At 41.4% G+C, this 18,921-nt stretch overlaps 4 protein-coding genes across 4 annotated transcripts; all 4 read left to right on the top strand.

Moving 5' to 3' along the window:
* Positions 1-829: 829 nt before the first annotated feature.
* Positions 830-2,734, top strand: LOC112564367. Its single transcript, XM_025239134.1, has 2 exons — positions 830-1,944; positions 2,450-2,734. The coding sequence occupies exon 1, from the start codon at positions 919-921 to the stop codon at positions 1,936-1,938; it is 1,020 nt and encodes a 339-aa protein (XP_025094919.1). The 5' UTR covers positions 830-918; the 3' UTR covers positions 1,939-1,944; positions 2,450-2,734.
* A 658-nt stretch (positions 2,735-3,392) lies between these two features.
* LOC112564368 lies at positions 3,393-5,561 on the top strand. The gene is made up of 2 exons (XM_025239135.1): positions 3,393-4,439; positions 4,995-5,561. Exons 1-2 carry the CDS (start codon positions 3,448-3,450, stop codon positions 4,996-4,998), a joined length of 996 nt encoding a protein of 331 aa, XP_025094920.1. The 5' UTR covers positions 3,393-3,447; the 3' UTR covers positions 4,999-5,561.
* Positions 5,562-7,932: 2,371 nt separating this feature from the next.
* On the top strand, positions 7,933-9,761 carry LOC112564364. Its single transcript, XM_025239131.1, has 2 exons — positions 7,933-9,136; positions 9,599-9,761. Exon 1 carries the CDS (start codon positions 8,006-8,008, stop codon positions 9,128-9,130), a length of 1,125 nt encoding a protein of 374 aa, XP_025094916.1. The 5' UTR covers positions 7,933-8,005; the 3' UTR covers positions 9,131-9,136; positions 9,599-9,761.
* Positions 9,762-10,712: 951 nt separating this feature from the next.
* LOC112564369 lies at positions 10,713-12,559 on the top strand. Its single transcript, XM_025239136.1, has 2 exons — positions 10,713-11,775; positions 12,392-12,559. The coding sequence occupies exon 1, from the start codon at positions 10,777-10,779 to the stop codon at positions 11,767-11,769; it is 993 nt and encodes a 330-aa protein (XP_025094921.1). The 5' UTR covers positions 10,713-10,776; the 3' UTR covers positions 11,770-11,775; positions 12,392-12,559.
* Positions 12,560-18,921: the final 6,362 nt, after the last annotated feature.

Here is an 18,921-nt window from a genome sequence, read left to right as displayed (position 1 = left end):
TCTCTCTCTCACACACACACATGCCTAATAGTAGATAAAGAAAACCAAACGAACACGAATACTTCAAATTTATCTGATAATATTGTCTGAAGTGACGTTTCCAGGCAACCTGACTCCTGCTGGCACCTAGGAGCTCAAAGCATTCACCTCTCTCATATATCGCCTGTTACAGAATAGGAAAATATTTATTATACATATAAATTACACACGTGCACGCACTCACGCACTCACACACACATCGGGATCAGAGGGTTGGTGTCATCCGATCGGACAAACATTTTTTTATTTTGGCTCGCTGTTGACGGCTGACCATCATCTTCGGTTGCTGCTTCGTCAGTTGTGAAGGAAGCTTTCACAGAAGGTGACAGTGTATCCAGATGCTCAACATCTCCCTGCAGATAAAGAATAGAAACCAGCATTTCTGTGACTCGTGCTTGCTTTTGATCATGTCTTCCAGACTCCATTTTATCAGCGAGACCACAGCAGCTTCCATATGTAAGCTTTTGCTGTTCCACAGCTGCCATGACAGTTCTTGTTACAGCTGTCCGTAAAACTACTGGCCACATCATGAAAGCATAACAGCTGTGACTGTCTCTTTCTCTTTAGATAGGTTTAGATAAAAGGTAGCGAAACTTTGTGCCGTTTAATAATTCAAATGAAAGTATCTGTCGTAAGATAAGAAAGTGTATGTCATTCTGCGTGTAACTAATTTATCTTCTTGGCCTTCTTAGTACTTCTTTACTGGCAATGTGGCCTTGGCATAGGAGACAATAGAGAGACATAGTTGTAAGTGCATCAAACACACTGCATTATTCAAAGCGAGGTCAAATGATTTTTACTGCAGTTCTCTCATGTCCCGAGACTTATCGTCTTATCTTTCTCTAGACAGCCTTATCTTCGTGACTGTGTCAGAGCTGCATGTCCAACTATTTCTCAGAAAGAAACAGTAGAGGACAGACCACAATGATGCTCTCTGCTATTTTCTTACTCACGACTGTAGCAGGGTGTGTCCTGGCAGCACAGGATCAGCAAGGACTCCAGGATGGAAGTCACACAGCACTCGTGGCTACAGTAGAAAGTCTCTTGGAGAGAATACAAGGTCTCGAGGACTTGGTCAGAAGTCAGGGTCAGATATTTATTTCTGAAAAACAACAGTGGCTGGCAGAGAAGGAGTCTTTGCAGATAAGAGTTGAACGCCTGGAGACACTGTGCTCATTTAATGATGTCTTTCCAGAAAAAAGCACAACAGATGGAAACGAGGCTGTACGTCTGGCGAAAGACAGTCAAACCCACGCGCGTGCTGTCTTTGTTCGGTCAGACGACAGCGACCCTCTGGTGCCGGTGGTGACTCAGTTGACAGCAAGGGTTAACGAAGTCAGTGCCGGCCTGCAGACTGTGAAGAATGAAGTTGTCGAGGCTTCCACGTCTGTCTACGTCCACTGGGGAAGTTCCACGTGTACAAGCTCTGCTGCTCTCGTCTACTCCGGCGAAATCGGAGGATCTTTCTTTGACACGACAGGAGCGGCAGTCAACTACCTGTGTCTGCCCCTCACTGACCTCACCCTGGCTGACAGTTCAACCGTTAATGACGCACAGCTGTATGGAGGGGAGTATGAAACCCAAGATGCACACCAAGAAAAAGATCCCCTGTGTGCAGTGTGTCGATCGTCGCGCGCCACCAATGTGATGATCCCGGCGAAGACGGTCTGTCCGGCTGGCTGGACCTCGGAGTACATCGGGTGGCTGATGGGGGGATGGCCTGGACACAACGCTGCCTCTGAATTCATCTGTGTGGACTCCAAGATGGAGGAGAGGATCGGCAGTGAGCGAAACGACAACGGGAAGCTGTTGTACTACACTGTCACCGTGTGTGGGAGCCTGCCATGTCCTCCCTATGTCAACGGGAAGAAGGTGACCTGTGTCGTCTGCTCCAAATAGAAAACCGTAAGAATTTATTCAGTTTTATTGTTGAAATATAAGGACCATATTTTGTTGAAGTATTGCAGATACATTTAAAAGTTTATTTCTAAAGCTGCCTATTGAAATCAAATGTTTACCGCTTGAGGTTGTGACTCAGAAACTGCAAGAATGGCCACATACTTCTGAGATTATCCTGAGTTCTACTCACGACACAAACAGGCCCGGACACATCTGTTGATATGTCAACAATGGCAAAAAAAGTTTGGCAGTGCTTCTTCTCCACAGAGATAAAACACAGTTACATTTCCCATCTTTCTCTCCTATACTATGGGGATCTACATAAGCACTACATCCACCAAAGTATCATTAATTCCCTTCTTGGTAGAAGTATAAAATATTTCACACTAAAGCTTGACTTTTTTGCTGTACATTAATATCTAATTTGTGATTTTTACAAGACCATCATCTGAAATCGCTCCACTGCATTCACCAGACAACATTTCTTGCTGACTTTTAGTTTTTGTTTCAGATCAAAGAAATATCAGAAGAGACAGTCGACCCTCTCTACCCGCTCCATTCAAAGACAATAACTACTCAAGTTTGTGTTGTATGAAAACTGATTATTTCGTCACTTAAAAATTCCAAAACTCCGAACAATAGCCGTTCTTATAACAACACTGTCAGGTTTGTGGAGGTCAATAGCAAAAGGACAAGGTCTTATGTTGAAACAACCACAGAGGAGTTAACTTTAAAGACTAACACGAAAGTTATGCAAAGATCGCTGAAAATGGACAATAAAGTATTATAAAACGTATTCTGGTATTGTTTTATGACAAACATGAAGCATTTTTCTTAATCCAACTCAAATATACAGATAACTACTGTATGATGGCGCAGAAATGCTGAAGCTGGGCAGTGAATCCAGACGCTAACTATGGAGTAACATCAGCATACAGAGATGTATAGCCAGTTATGCTATATAGTTAACCTTATCTAGGAAATACACTGGCCCGAAGAATCGTGTGTAGGTCCTTTTTTTTAAAGTTCCCTGCATCCACTGCAGTCCGTGGTATCAGCTTTGTCGGCGGAATATTTAAAGACTTCAGTGTGCAGCTTGGTGGTGAGATCGCTGGATCGTTTAGCTAACACTGTAGTCTCTTAGAGAGCCTCCTTTCAAACCAGCAAAGCACTAATAATAATGTCAATATATAATTAAATGATACATAGCAACATCTATATCCCTATAGTGCAGATACTTCAGGAACAAAAGAATTTTCAAGAGTGAAGAGCAGATTGAGCTCGACTGAAAACATGTGCAGACACACATCCAGCCACATATATACATACACCCCTACACCCCATCCCTACACAACCAGAGTGAGTATCCATGTTATTGTTCTTTGCCCTTATTTTCTTATCTCCCAATAGATAACAATTGTTTTTACTGAGTTGTAACAAAAAGCAAAACGATTCCTCAGGCAGAAACATTTTAGACAAAGAGCCTTGCCTGGTACGCCGGACGCCATCATGAAATTTTTTACGATTTTCTTACTCACAGCTGTCACAGGCTGTGTTGGTGCAGCTGCTGAGCAGCAAATGTTGCAGGATGAAAGTTATTCTGCACGCAAAAGCAGAATAGGTCTTGTGAACAGAATTAGAGGTCTAGAGGACATGGCCAGAATGCAAGCACAACTACTTGACAATATGGTTGCTGAGAGACAGCAGTGGCTGGCGGAGAAGCAGTCCTTGCAGACAAGCTTTGAACACCTGAGGACGGTTTGCTCATCATCAAAGGTCATCTCTTCAGACGATAAAACAGAAAATGAGAGCAAAGCTGTGGGTCAGACACCAGAAATAGCAAGAGAAGCTTTTGACAACCAAAATCAAAAGTTTGTTCGGTCGGACGACAGCGACCCTCTGGTACCGATCGTGACCCAGCTCTCACAAAAGGTTTCCGAAATGAGTGCCGAGCTGCAAGTCACGAAGACTGGACTGACCGAAGCTTCCACGTCTGTCTTTGTCAACTGGGGAAGCTCCACGTGTCCGGACTCTGCGGTTCTTGTCTACTCCGGCAGTGTCGGGGGGTCTCATTATACTTCCCTCGGGGCAGCAGCCAACTACCTGTGTCTGCCTCTCTCTGGAGTAAACTTGGTGGACAGGTCGAACTCCGACAACGCGGGGCTTTACGGAGCGGAGTTCGAGAGTCAAGACAGTCACCAAGATAAAGATGTTGTGTGTGCCGTGTGTCGATCGTCACGTGCCAACAACGTGATGATCCCGGCGACGACTGTCTGTCCGGCTGGTTGGACCTCGGAGTACAGCGGATGGCTGATGGCAGGGTACCCTGGGCACAACGCTGCCTCTGAATTCATCTGCGTGAACTCCAAGATGGAGGAGAGGACAGGCAGCGAGCAAAACAACAACGGGAAGCTCCTGTATTACACGGCTACCGTGTGTGGAAGCCTGCCATGTCCTCCTTACGTCACTGGAAAGAGGGTCACGTGTGTCGTCTGCTCCAAGTAAGTGTCTGGCGCTCAGTTTCGTTGTTTAACACATTCAATTTATCTTCTTCTGAAATATTAGATATCACTGAATATCACTTTTATTTTTTTTTTTTTGTAATCAAGCGTACAAATGACATTTATATAAGAAAAACTACAAACAGAGAGAAGGTGACGTGTCGTTTGCTCAAAACAAGAAATATCAAAATAAAACTTGAGAAATATTCCACCTTCTATGGAACAGAATACAGCATACAAGCAAACCTACATAATATTATGAATTCGGTGAAGCTCAGTTGTTGTTGAAATAAACTCAGTGAACTCATTAAAATCTGTAGCAGCTATTAAGTCCAGGTCGCCCATTGGTGTTTGTTATATGTAATAATCTTTACTACAAAACGATATAAAAAAGAGATGAAATCCAATCATTTGGCCTGGTAAATCACATTTTAGAAAAGTTTCATCCCTTATCATGCACGATCCTTAATTTTACAAGACCAGCATCGAAAGTTTGTCCACTTTCTCTACCAAACACCAACATTATTTTTGACACTCTTTTTATTTCAATTTCAGATAAAAGGAAATCAAGAAGAGACGGCCAGCAAACCTTAGCTGCCAGCTATATTGAGTCCCTGTTACATGTATGGCCGGCATGGTTTAGTGCATAAGTTAATGAATTTTGTAAACTTCTTATTAAGCCGGTGAAAAATGAATAAAAAATATTCCGTAATTCCTTCTCGATTGACGTTTGTATTACAACTGAATGTGGCTTGTGAACTGTTGTTTAGAGGAGAAAGAAAAGGCTCAACAGCACAGTGAATGCAGGGCTATTTGTAAGTGGTCCACTGTGCATAGGGTACTACGTGTGTAGATAGCACAGTCACTTCCTTCCAGCGCCTGTTTATACCTGGTTAATCCGGTGCACATTCAGTGCTGATGGAAAAGGATATTTGAATTCGATTTAGCATGGATGACTGTGTGGATCATCCCCAACAGTAAATTATTTACCTGCACCAAGAAGATGTTTTTGTAATTTGCAAATTTTTCTATTGTATTATTTCTCCTGCCCTAGAGTAGCCTAGACGGATCTTGTTATTGTATGTACTTTGCATGCTTTTTATGTTAAATAAATCTGCTTTTGTTATACGTTACATCACACGTCGAGTTTTGAGTTCGGGGAACAGTAGGAGTGGTGGCTCGTGAGCCGTGAAGTGAAATGAGTGATGGACGTGAGCATTGTACTATGTTCCCCTGCAACTTAAGCTCACGTGAGTAGTCAGAACTGAGTTTAACTCACACCCACGTGTTCGGTAAATATCACTGCTGTGGCAGTACAAGAGTTTACGATAATAGTCGGCTGGTATCAACGTGCAAAGCAGCATGGGGAGGTCTCTGGAAGAAGATAACCGTTCTACTTTTCGTTTCGTGAGTCATGCATGTGACCTAACCCCCAGCTGCTGTTGAGTATCGCTGCCGGGTCAAACCGGAAAAGACAGGTGTTATATTTTGTCTACGATTACACTCATGTTTCTTAATTTTATCTCATTTTATATTGTGAGGCTATTAAAATATTAAGTCTGCTTACTGAAAAACCTTAGAGGGCATGGCTAATTATTTATGTAAAATCAGATTCTCAAGATATGTAACTCAATAATTATAAGAACATTGATTGGTTACAATTGTATAGACCACTCGCAATCTACTAAAGTATGAGTGGATTCTATTTTAGTACAGTATTGTCTCACAGCTACACACAGCAGTACAGTTCTTACACAACATGGCCACCACAAAATCAAAACCAGTCAATGATTTTCTGTCCACAAAACATCGGGATCTTAAATTCTCTATTTTATTTTTATAATTTTTATGCTCGTAAAAGAAGTTTACAATATTCAATTCTTATTCTACAAATAACGCATTTCACTTAGCGTCTCCTACTCATCCATGATGCTAATGTTTTCAATATCAGCCTCTATACTGAGTTCACTGTACTACTTCATCGTCTGTATTTTATTGCTTGCGTTAAATTATCTTTTCTGATTACTAACAGAAGAGACAAACGTTCCCTGCTAACCTCATTAAACAGCTTGACATGAATGGTGATAAAGGTATTAATTGTTGCTGACTTTCAATTTTTGTTTTTCAGATGAACGAAATACAAAACATAAAATAAGAGTTGAACGCCTGGAGACACTGTGCTCTTTTCCTGATGTCTTTCTAGAAAAAAGCACAACAGATGGAAACGAGGCTGTGAGTCTGGAGAAAGTCTGGAGAAAGTCTGGAGAAAGACAGTCAAACACAAGCGAGTGCTGTCTTTGTTCGGTCAGACGACAGCGACCCTCTGGTGCCGGTCGTGACTCAGTTGACAGAAAGGGTTAACGAAGTCAGTATTTTAAAAGAAGAAACATTTAAATAGTCGAAATAATGAAACGGAGTGCCGAATACTCACAGCTCACTATTTGGAGCAGACAACACATGACACTCTCTTTCCGGTAACGTAAGGAGGACATGGTAAGCTCCCACAAAGAGTTCTTGTGTCCAGCGATGTCATCACCGAGCTGCGCACTGCAGTCTATTCCACCCACCAAGCTGATACCAGGGTGAACTTCACGACTGCAGTGGATGTTGAACTTTAAAAAAACCCACCTCCACACTATTCTTCGAGTCAGTGTATTTCCTAGAGAGGGTTAACTATATAGCATAACTGGCTATACATCTCAGCCATGCCAGTCTCACGGGTATGTTGATGTTACTCCATTGTTAGCGTCTGGACTCGCTGCCCATCTTCAGCAGGTGTGCGCCATCAAACAGTACACGACGCCATCTTCAGTCATACTCAGTGTATATCACTTCCTGTCTTTGCGTTGGATGAAGAGAAATGCTTCATGTTTGGATGTCATAAAACAATACCAGAATACTTTTTATGAAACTTTATTGTCTATTTTCAGAGATCTTTGCCAAGCTCTCGTGTGAGTCTTTAAAGTTACGTTGGTAAACATTGTTGTCCTTTGTTATTTCTGTCTACTTTTCACTAGTTCCCATTAGGATAATCTTTTCATGTGCATATGAATTTGATTTGCATCCATGCAAGTTCAGTCTAAAAGAAAAGGTCTTCCCCGTCCCCCTTCCGGGTCGTTGGAGAGTGATGTGTTAGAGACCTTTTTTGTCGTGGCCAGGTATGTGAAGGCGGTGCCTGTCTCCTCTCCCTCAAACTTTGGTATACTTTTTACCCTGACCAGTTTTTCTCGGCGCCAAAACATTTGTCTAGTTCCCATTCGTATTTCATTACTGGTAATGTCTTCAATATCATCATAATAGAAAGTTATTTGTGAATTATATTGCATAGACTAATTCTCATCCAAGGTTTCAAGAAGCTTTAATTCCATTCACTGTAAGTTTAGGTCACGCGTATGCTTGCACACACGCACCCCCCCCACAACTTTCCTTTAAGGTTAGACAACAGATTGTCTCTTTCTTTTCTTATCTCATCCTTGATAGCAAAGAGTTGCCGCTCAGAACCCAGCTATAGACCTAAAAAAATCCATTTAAAGAGAAGAAGAGTGAGAGATGCACCATACGTTACAATGAGTCTGGCTGTCCTTTTCTTACTGACCGCCTTAACAGTCTGTGTTCTGGCAGGTGTCGAACAGCAGAGACTCCATGATGATGGTTGTGCTAATTTGGAGGAGAAAATGGACAATATTGTGGACCAAATGAAGGAACTAAAAGATATCGTCAAAACGCATAAACTGGTCATCAGTAAAATGAAAATTCTAGAAGAGACGGTCAAAAAGCAAGCAGAGCTCATTGAAAGTATTCTTTCTGAGAAACATCAGCGGGTGGCAGAGAAACAGTCCATGAAAACAAGTGTCAAAAGCCATCAAACGTTTCGCTCGCCAGAGGATGACATATTGTCAACAGACGGTCTTGCAAATGAGAAAGATGCTTTGCATCAGTCACCACAACTGGGAGAAGAAATTCTTGGCAGTGAGAAACAAAAGCCTGGTGTCTTTGTTAGGTCTGATGACAGTGACCCTCTGTTACCAGTGGTGACTCAGTTGACACAAAAGGTTAGCGAAGTCAGTGCCGGTCTGCAGGCTCTGAAGGACGAGGTAGATACCAATTTACAGGCTCTGAGAAACGAAGTCCGTGCAGGTCAGCGAGAATTGAAAACCGAGGTTTCCGAAGCTTCCACTTCCGTCTTTGTGCGGTGGGGAAGTTCCTCCTGTCCAGAATCTGCTGTCCTCGTCTACTCTGGTGAAGTGGGAGGGTCTAGTTATACGGCCACAGGAGCAGCAGCCAACTACCTGTGTCTGCCCCTCTCTAACCTCACCTTGATGAACATCTCGGTAAGCACCTTCGCGCTGCTTTACGGAGGAGAGTACGAGACAGGTGACGAACACCAAGAAAAAGATCCTCTATGTGCCGTGTGTCGATCGTCACGAGCCAATAATGTGATGATCCCGGCGACGACAGTTTGTCCGGCTGGCTGGACCTCGGAGTACAGCGGGTGGCTGATGGGAGGAAATCCACCGCACAACGCTGCCTCTGAATTCATCTGTGTAGACTTCTTGATGGAGGAGCGAATAGCCAGCGAGGAAAATTTAAACGGCAAACTGTTGTTCTACACAAGCACCTTGTGTGGGAGCCTCCCATGTCCTCCCTACGTTAGCGGAAAGAGGGTCACGTGTGTCGTCTGCTCCAAGTAGGAACATGTAAGTCAACGACGCTCGGCGTTGATGTAAATTATTTGTAAATACTAACGTGCACCTAATTGTACTTTAATTGCTGGATATTTTTAATATTATTATATTAGTACCCGTTGTCAGGACTTGAGATAATGTTAGTACTGGCAAATGACAGACAATATAAATAGCAACTAAATTCTCAAAAAATGGATGTGTTATTCGCTCCAAGGAGGGCGCTCACAATATTTAGCTGTGTTATATGAAACACGATAGATAGTGAAAGGAAAACAACTTGGTCAACTAATGTGATACATACTCTGTATGAACTAGTGTTGTGTATTGTTTGGGAATACTTAGAACGAGGTGAGATAACGAAGATATTGAAATACTCTTTTTTATTGCTGACATTAAATTATGATTAATACAAGAAGAGACAAGTATGGTGATCAACCTATTCACTGTTAGTGATTTTCAGTTTTTGTTTTTCAGGTGAAAGAAATACAAAGTATAACATTCGAAAATAGTCTTTACCAACACCATGCCAACTTGTGCTGTCGACATCGTTCAATACAACCCTGCGCATGCGTGTGTCGTTCGTTAGAGAATCGTGTTTTAATCGAGAAAAATGAGAAATTAAACCACTTCACAACAACTGACGTTTGTCTTGCTACTGTATACAGTTTGTAAACATAATACTGCAGGGCGCCTTGGAAACAGGTTCGGTTCATCTGTCTTACAAAGTATTTAGGAACCGCTCGACCTGTCGTTCCAGGAGAGGCGCCTTCATTACGGAATAAAAAAAGACAGAAAAAGAAAAAGCGAGACCACGTGTCTTCTGTTTTCTGGATGTCAATGTTGGCATGAGCACCTTTGCTTCCTCCTTCACTTGCTGAATGATGCTTGTGGAGTCCCTGGTGAGTTGGTCAGTGAGTCTCGTCTGATAAGGTTAAGATCAGCCCGTGACACCAAGAAGTGAAAAGACGCGGTCCTACATACAACCGCAGTTAAGTTTGAGTGGCTCACTGTTCCCAGTGCACAACACGCCTAAAGTAGGACATGACCTTTGCCCTCCGCTATTTTTTTTTGGTCATGATTTATACGTGACACGTTTACTGCTAGATGGACAGGAATGTTTGCTCTTGCTTTTTTTTAAGCAACTGCGTCTACACTATTTTAAGTCTTGATGAATTCCATTTGTAAATAAAACGTGTGTAGCTAAATCGTAACTAAATCAAATTTCATCTACTACTTTACCTTCCCAAATTCTTAGAATTCCCAAACAGTATACAAGTTGACACAGAGTAGGCATTACCTGAGTTTAGCAGGTTACTTTGCTTTCAAGATCTGTCTTGCTTCATAAAAGCTTGAGTGGGATCCAGTGAACATCATGTAACACCCTAATGTTTATCAAGTTGAGGTTAGTGAGGGGTAGACAGGTAGTTGGCTGCAGCTCCGGTAGAGTTAAGAAAAAGACCCCCCCCCCCGGACGACACCCAAGTAGACGAGGACAGCAGAACCTGGATACCCATGTTATTGTTCTTTGCCCTTATTTTCTTATCTCCCAGTAGATAACAATTGTTTTCACTCAGTTGTAACAAAAAGCAAAGTGATTTCTCACTCAGAAACATTTTAGACAAAGAGCCTTGCCTGGTACGCCGGACGCCATCATGAAATTTTCTGCGATTTTCTTACTCACAGCTGTCACAGGCTGTGTTAGTGCAGCTGCTGATCAGCAAATGTTGCAGGATGAAATTTATTCTGCACTCATAACCAGAATCGAAGGTCTTGTGAACAGAGTTGGAGGTCTAGAGGACATGGTCAGAACGCAAGCACAACTACTTGACAATATGGTTGCTGAGAGACAGGATTGGCTGGCGGAGAAGCAGTCCTTGCAGACAAGCTTTGAACACCTGAGGACGGTGTGCTCAGCATCAAAGGTCATCTCTTCAGACGATAAAACAGAAAATGAGAAAAAAGCTGTGGGTCAGACACCAGAAACAGCAAGAGAAGGTGTTGACAACCAAAAGTTTGTTCGGTCGGACGACAGTGACCCTCTGGTACCGATCGTGACCCAGCTCTCACAGAAGGTTTCCGAAATGAGTGCCGAGCTCCAAGTCACAAAGACTGGACTGACCGAAGCTTCCACGTCTGTCTTTGTCAACTGGGGAAGCTCCACGTGTCCAGACTCTGCTGTTCTTGTCTACTCCGGCGAGGTCGGGGGTTCTCATTATACTTCCCTCGGGGCAGCAGCCAACTACCTGTGTCTGCCTCTCTCTGGAGTAAACTTGGTCGACAGCTCCAACTCCAACAACGCGGGGCTTTACGGATCGGAGTTCGAGAGTCAAGACAGTCACCAAGATAAAGATGTTGTGTGTGCCGTGTGTCGATCGTCACGTGCCAACAACGTGATGATCCCGGCGACGACTGTCTGTCCAGCTGGCTGGACCTCGGAGTACAGCGGGTGGCTGATGGCAGGGTACCCCGCGCATAATGCTGCCTCTGAATTCATCTGCGTGAACTCCAAGATGGAAGAGAGGTTAGCCAGCGAAACAGATAATAACGGAAAACTGTTGTACTACACGGTCACGGTGTGTGGGAGCCTGCCATGTCCTCCCTACGTCACTGGAAAGAGGGTCACGTGTGTCGTCTGCTCTAAATAATGAGCTGTAAGTATCTGGCTCTTAGTTTCATTGTTTAACACACACAATTGACCTTCTTTTCAAGTCTTGCAAACATTATATATAACTGAATAGTACTTTTGCTACTAAATATTGCTTTTATTTCTGTTTATCAAGCATACAAATGACATAACTAAGAAAATAAACCCATATACATGCATAATAACAACTTGAACCCCAGAAAAAGAGACGCGCTGTTTGCTCCAAACAAGAAATATTGAAACAAAACTTCTATGAAACAGAATACAGCATACAAGCTACTCTACATAATATTTACTTCTGTCCGTTTGAGATAAGCAATGTATGGGAAAATAAAAAAATTGATGATGCTCAATTGTTGTTGAAATAATCTTAGAAAAATCATAGAGACCTTTAGCAGGAGTAGGGTCGCCTATTTTATATGTAATAATCTTTACTGCAAAACTATGTCAACTAAAAGGGACATAATCCAGCCATTTGGCCAGGTAAAGCACATTAAAAAAAGTCTACATCCCTTATCATGTATTATGCTAATTTATACAAGACCAAAGGGTCTAAAGTTTGTCCACCTTCTCTACCATACACCAAAACTATTTTTGACGCTTAGTTCATTTTTTGTTTTCAGATAAAAGGAAATCAAGAAGAGACAGCAAACAAGCCTTCGCTGCCAATATATTCAATCACTGTTACATGTATGGCCGGCATGGTTTACTGCATAAGTTCATGTATTTTGTAAACTTCTTATTAAGTCAGTGGAAAATGAATAAAAAAGACATCGAATAATTCCTTCACAATTGATGTTTGTATTAAAACTGAATGCGCTTTGTGAGCTTATGTTTAACGGAGAAAGCACAGTAAATACAGTAAATACAGTTCTATTTGATTGTAAGTGGTTTACTGTGCCTAGGGCACGGCGTACGTAGAGTAGTTCAGTCCCTTCCTTCCACCACCTGTTCTTGTACCTGCACCAACAAGCTGTTCTGTAGAGTGTAAATTTTTCTATTGAATTATTTCTACTTTTTCTCTTTATTTCAAGTGAGCTGAACTCAGTGCCAAGAGGCCGTGATCTGTAAAACTACTGCTGGTGCTGTTCATGCTTCTCCTCCACATTTTCTACCTTTCTCTACCTGTGATTCCTCTTGTGAATTTGTCTACCTGTGATTCTTATTGTAAGTTTGCACTGCTTTGATGTCGTGAAGTCTGAGCTTGTGTTGTCCTACCCGCCTCGAAGGTCCGTTCACTTGGGATTGTTCTTTAGTCCACGTATCAGACTGTATCGCCCTCTTTCTTCGGTCCCAGTATTTGGAAGGACCTGCCTCCGTCTCTCCACACAAGGTAGTCCATAAAAATTCCTGAAGTTTCTAGGAGTTGCCTCCTCTACGTCTACCTTCCACAATAGTGTCATGGGGGTGAGATGTAAACATGACACACAGTCTTTTTAAACCTTGACAATAGGGGTACGTGTGTGCGCGTGCGTGCATGTGTGTGTGTGTGTGAACGCGCACAAGTGAGGGAATAGTGTGTGAAAAATAGTAACTTCGCTGTATCTTTCGAGAGACTTCTTTCGGACTTTGTCTCTCACTTGATGTCATTTGTAAGACCCCATGAGCAGCCCCCTACCTCACAAAAAAAATTGCTAATCATGAAATATGTTAGAACTTAGGGAAGATCAACAAAAAATGATTCATAGCAACAGTAACACAGCACACAAGGTATAAAGCGAAGAATGATTATAACCCCAAATAAGCAAACAAAAAAAGTATAAATGAAATGAAACAAGACCAACAAATATCTCAGAAATTCCATAAACATCAGAACGGCCGTGGTGACACAAAGAACCGCCTGTGATGTTCTGTTATGCCAATGATCAGTTATTCGAAAGTGATGAGGTACTCAGGGTACGCCTGGGTGTCGTTGAAGACGATGTACATTTTTGGAGGTGAGTTATTGTCGGTGGCAGAGTCGTATCTTATCTGTCCTTGTCGAGTGGGTAAGAACTTCATATTACTATTACCGACTGTGGGACACCCGACCAACACCCTGCACTGGTACAGGTGTTTCCTCCCTGACTGATCTCTCACAGAGTAGGTGTCGCTCATGGAGTAGCTGGAGTTGACGGCGAAGTACACACCTTGTCCGTAATAAGTAGCTGAGTGAAACAAGGAGAAACACGGGATCAGTTGTTGTCCTCCATGTCAGGAGAATTGTTCTCATTCAACAGAGATTATTTTAGTTATTTGAAAATCATGATTTGTCAACAAATAAGTCACGTGATAAGGAAAAAATTACTTAACAATAGATAGAAAGATATATACATGAAGTTATGAATGATTGGGCCTTACAGGAAAGACTACAATTCAGACAACAGCAGAACACTAGCTATACGATTTACAAGCAAAGAACATAAACTCTAACCCACAAGAATTCGTAGGCCTTTTAACAACTTGGCCTGGACTTTATTTATAACTTTCTTAAATAACTTATAAAAGAATCATACGACCAATAGCTGTCATGCTTTAATTTAAAATTTATGAGACAAAGCTGGAACAAAAACCACAAAAACTCAAGATTATTTTGGATCTGCTAGGTGAAAAAAATTTGGACTAACGGTAATATCAGTAGCCCATGGTAACAATGTATATTTGTATTATGGTAACTAAGTTTTACCATTTTTTCCACAGAAGCTGCGGTTGAAGCCGTAGAGGTTGATGTTGTCTATGGCGTCTGACGAGGTGCCATGCCACAAGGTTTTCTCAGACTGCAACCCGTTGTTTTGTTTGTCCATTTGTGTCTTCTTCGCCAGATACTGCTTGTACAGCTCCGGGTTTTGAATGCGCTCGATCTGAATTGATCAGTATTTCTAAATTTAGATCGATTGAGGCTATGATCACGTGATGGGAAGAGTGCAGACTTTATCAGTCATTGGCTGTATCCTACCGACATAACATCTTTATGTATGACTACATAAATGTTTGTTTATTTATTCATCAATAATTTTGTTTGTTGGTCCGTTTTTCTTTCTGTATGCGATCTGATGAGAAGAAAGGATTATTGCAGTTTTTTCCAGTTGATAAATTTGCACAAGTTTGGTGAGTACTCATGAGTATTTTATGTCAAAAAAGTCACAGTCATTCTTACACCTTGCTTCCTAAATTATTTTGCACTTTCTTCAAACTACTGCTCACCGACTTGATGTTCAAATATCTGCCTGCAGTGAGGGACACGTTGACCATCACACTGTTGTACTCGGGGCATCCACGGACAAGGGGCACTCGCTTGACGGACTCCTCGCTGTTCAAAGGCTCCCATGTCTCAGGCAGAAGACTTTCACTGTTGGCCAAGTCTATAATCATCCACATCAACAACATCGTAAGAAAAAGAAAGAAAGGAAATAATTATGGTTGGGTTTTATTTGGTGTTTACTCAAGAAGGAAAACTAGTCAGTGGTGAACTAACCCTGTAAACAGGTGTTTTAAGTTATGAACCAATACGTCCCTAAACAAGGTCCTGGTGGCATGCAAATACAGACATTAGAGTTTAACACCAAGTTTACCTGCTATTATTTCTTTTCTCGTGATCTGTACACTGTCGGCTGGACACATCTTTACAGAGTCTGTCATGTCCTTAAAGCTGACGACATAGACAGTTCCTTCTGAATCTGTCAGTTCCACTGTGTCCTGATACTTCTGATAGGCATTCTCTATCAACAGATTTTCTCTTTTTTCATAAGGAATGCGTTTGGTTCCAGTAGCTGTCACCTAGTGGCACGAAAAAGGAAGAAAAAGGGGAAACAAGTGTAAAGAATATCACGAACTGTGTAAAAAAATGGAATCGTGAATACGAGGCCACCGGCTTATACACAGGGTGAAACATTCAAAACAACAAAAATCAACCGTGGTAACCGTAAACAAATACTAGAATACTCAGTGTTTTACGCATTAATACGACACAATAAAAACACCTTGAGGTAACAATGTTGTCAATTGGCATCAAACTCGATGGTGGTTCAAAAATTACCATATATCTTTCAAAAGAGAAATAGAGTGAAAGAGATTAATTATTAGCGATGAGTAAAACTTCTAACCTAGTCTTTATTCGTATTCGTTTTGTTCTTCCCATGATGCCTGTAACATCCCTTTTTAAGATTTGAATAAGTAAAACAGATGCTCTCCTCCTCTCCTTGAAGCTAAATTAAGTTTATAATGCAGAACAAGCAAACCTTTGAATCCCTGGTAACAGAGATTGACGAATCATGGAAGTATTTTTGCACTCAACTATTCTTACTGTAATTATTACCTCAAAAAAGTACCACTGAACGAGGTTTGCAATCATACACTCTTGTCGTTGTCTTTCTGCTCTGGACGTTATGTTGATTATCTCCTCTCTCAACATTTGAATATCGTCTGCCATGCCTTTCACCCTGACTCCGGTGTTTCCCTGACACATCTCCAGGTCGTATTTTCTGCACAGTTCCTGGCGCTGCCATCACGAATGAAAGTTGTAACAGATATATAATTTCACTAAAAAATTTGGGTTTGGGTATAAGTAAACAAATATGGCTTTGTCTACAGCCTGGTGCTGACATCGAGCATATGTTTATGTGTCAGGGACCAGTTTATTAGGGACAGGAGGTTGTTGCCCCTGTCTTTCATTTTGTTAAAGATTATTGCCTTGAATTTAAGAGTGTTGATTGCGTCGTGGTTTCGCGTCAGAACCCGACGTCATTTTATGACGCAAAAAGTGACGTAATTGGATAGGGACGCAAGTGAAAAGTATTTGGAAGAAAGCAGACGGCTGTGAGCATTGAAGAGAGTCGGATAGAAAGTGTGTGTGGTGTTCGTTGTGGATATTGTGTGGTGCCGGGGGTATCTGTGTGATTCCCTGGAGTGTATCTGTGTGGTGCCGGGGGTATCTGTGTGATTCCCTGGAGTGTATCTGTGTGTGCGGGGGTATCTGTGTGATTCCCTGGAGTGTATCTGTGTGGTGCCGGGGGTATCTGTGTGATTCCCTGGAGTGTATCTGTGTGGTGCCGGGGTATCTGTGTGATTCCCTGGAGTGTATCTGGTGCCGGAGTATCTGTGTGATTCCCTGGAGTGTATCTGTGTGTGCCGGGAGTATCTGTGTGATTCCCTGGAGTGTATCTGTGTGGTGCTGGGAATTTATTTGTGGTGCCTCGGTCATGTGTTGACCCCCAGCAAATATATTTTGAGTCGTCTGTAGGTGTCTGCCGAGTCAACACCTGTTATTAATAAGCATTGGAACGAATATGTGGTTGCCTCAAGTCGTTTGTGTGGGTGGATATCAGTCGAGTGTGAGTAACTAAGACTCTAATGAATTTATTCCAGAAACATACGACAGATTGAAGTATATAGATATGGACATGTGTATGCCGTCGCAGTGACAGCAAGAAAACTGTTAGAATTGCAGATCGCTGTGTGGAAGATCTGTAAGAGAACTGTTTGGAGATGAAGATCGCTGTGTGGAAGATCTACTGACTATATGTATATATTTAGTTGATGTTGGATTGATTTAAAGTTATTTTTATTTCCACGACAAATCTTTGTGCTTTATGTTTGAAAGAATACGCAAGGGAACGCGTGCGTGTTGTGAGAGTGAGAAAGAGATTTTATAAAAGCGCGTTCCCTGACATTATGAAATCATTTGAACAAATGGGAAACGATCGAGAACTGAGTCTGCAAAGTGCTTGTCTGAACAGTTCTTCAAAATCCACAATTATTTCTTTTCAAAGGTTGAACTTCACCACTGGTGTTACATTTGGACCTGGACAACTAACTCTCCGTATTCACGCAGTAAAAACTTTGGGTGATGTTATATACATAGTAAAATAACCCCTTAGCCTGCGAAACAAGAGGCTTGACAGTCTTAGTACATCTACATACTAGAGTGGGGGCAAACTGTGGTACTTTGTTGTTCTACGCTACACTCTCTCAAACAGAATGACATTTTTCTTTAACATCTCTGTGAACATTCTACGTTCCAGTAATCTTAAATGTACAGGACTAATTCCTTGTCAGTTTAATCAAAGGAACCTCTAATGAGGCAAATCAACTGATTAGATTCGTTTTGACACAATACTTTAAGAACATTATTATTGGGTTTGTGGCGACCCCCAGTGGTTTTCGCACCTCGTTTCTCCAACAGTAATCTTACCGTCATTCATGTTGTACATGAACTTATTATTATCGAGCCCCAGGGATATACTTTTAATTTTTCTAGCTTTATAAGGAATCTGCCAGACCTCTGACTACTCCCAAAAGACGTCCAGGTTGGCCTTCATCCTGACAAAGTATGCTTTGTGCTAAATTCAAAAGAAATTAATTACATGTTTTCTAAATATTTTATTGTGGTAAAGTGTAGCGAAATTCAAACATAACAACCCAACTATAATGTAGCTTTGACGTAAAACAATACAAAATTTCAACCTGAACTACTATAAATTGTTACCTTCTCAAGTGGAACTTTATCAAAGTCTTTGATTTCTTGTTCTACGAACTTGTTTTTCACAAGACCATCCAACGCTTTGAAGAAATCGGTTCTTTTATACTGACTTGCGAATATGTACAGCTTAAGGACCTCAGGGAGTGGGTTGTTCTTAGTCCTCATACCCCCTTCCTGGATTTCTGAAAAAAAGATCATTTTCATCATCAAATTACAACTTCAGAAGAGAATAGAGATATAATTGAAGAAAGAAGTGCCTGTTTGTAACTATAATGCTTGAAATTGTGTTTTTTAGAATAGTATGAATTGTTTGTAAGTTCTTTTATTGGGACAGGGTTACACCAAAGATAACTTTTAATACTGTATGAGCTTTAAACCCTACACGTACTTTAAGTTACACATACTTAAGGACTAGAAGCAAAAAATGTCTGCAACAGCAAAAATGATTGATCAGTCACTTAGAAATCCGTTACATGAATGAAATAGTTTTCTTTAAAGATGCAGATATTACTAGCCAATGTGTTCACTCCCTCATGTATTAGATTCATAGGTTTATCAAACTACATTTCACGAAAACTGTTATTAGAGTCAAATGCTGTCTCTAATATTTTCACAAATAGGAACATTCAGGATCCCGTTAATTTGTTTTTAAATGTCAGCGAATGATTGTTATTATGTGGCAGACAAAACGACTGA

Source organism: Pomacea canaliculata, linkage group LG5 (genome assembly GCF_003073045.1).
Source record: "Pomacea canaliculata isolate SZHN2017 linkage group LG5, ASM307304v1, whole genome shotgun sequence".
In the NCBI taxonomy this organism is placed as follows: domain Eukaryota; kingdom Metazoa; phylum Mollusca; class Gastropoda; order Architaenioglossa; family Ampullariidae; genus Pomacea; species Pomacea canaliculata.
The sequence above is the reverse complement of the archived record's forward strand: the minus strand, read 5'-3'. Positions and strand labels throughout refer to the sequence as shown.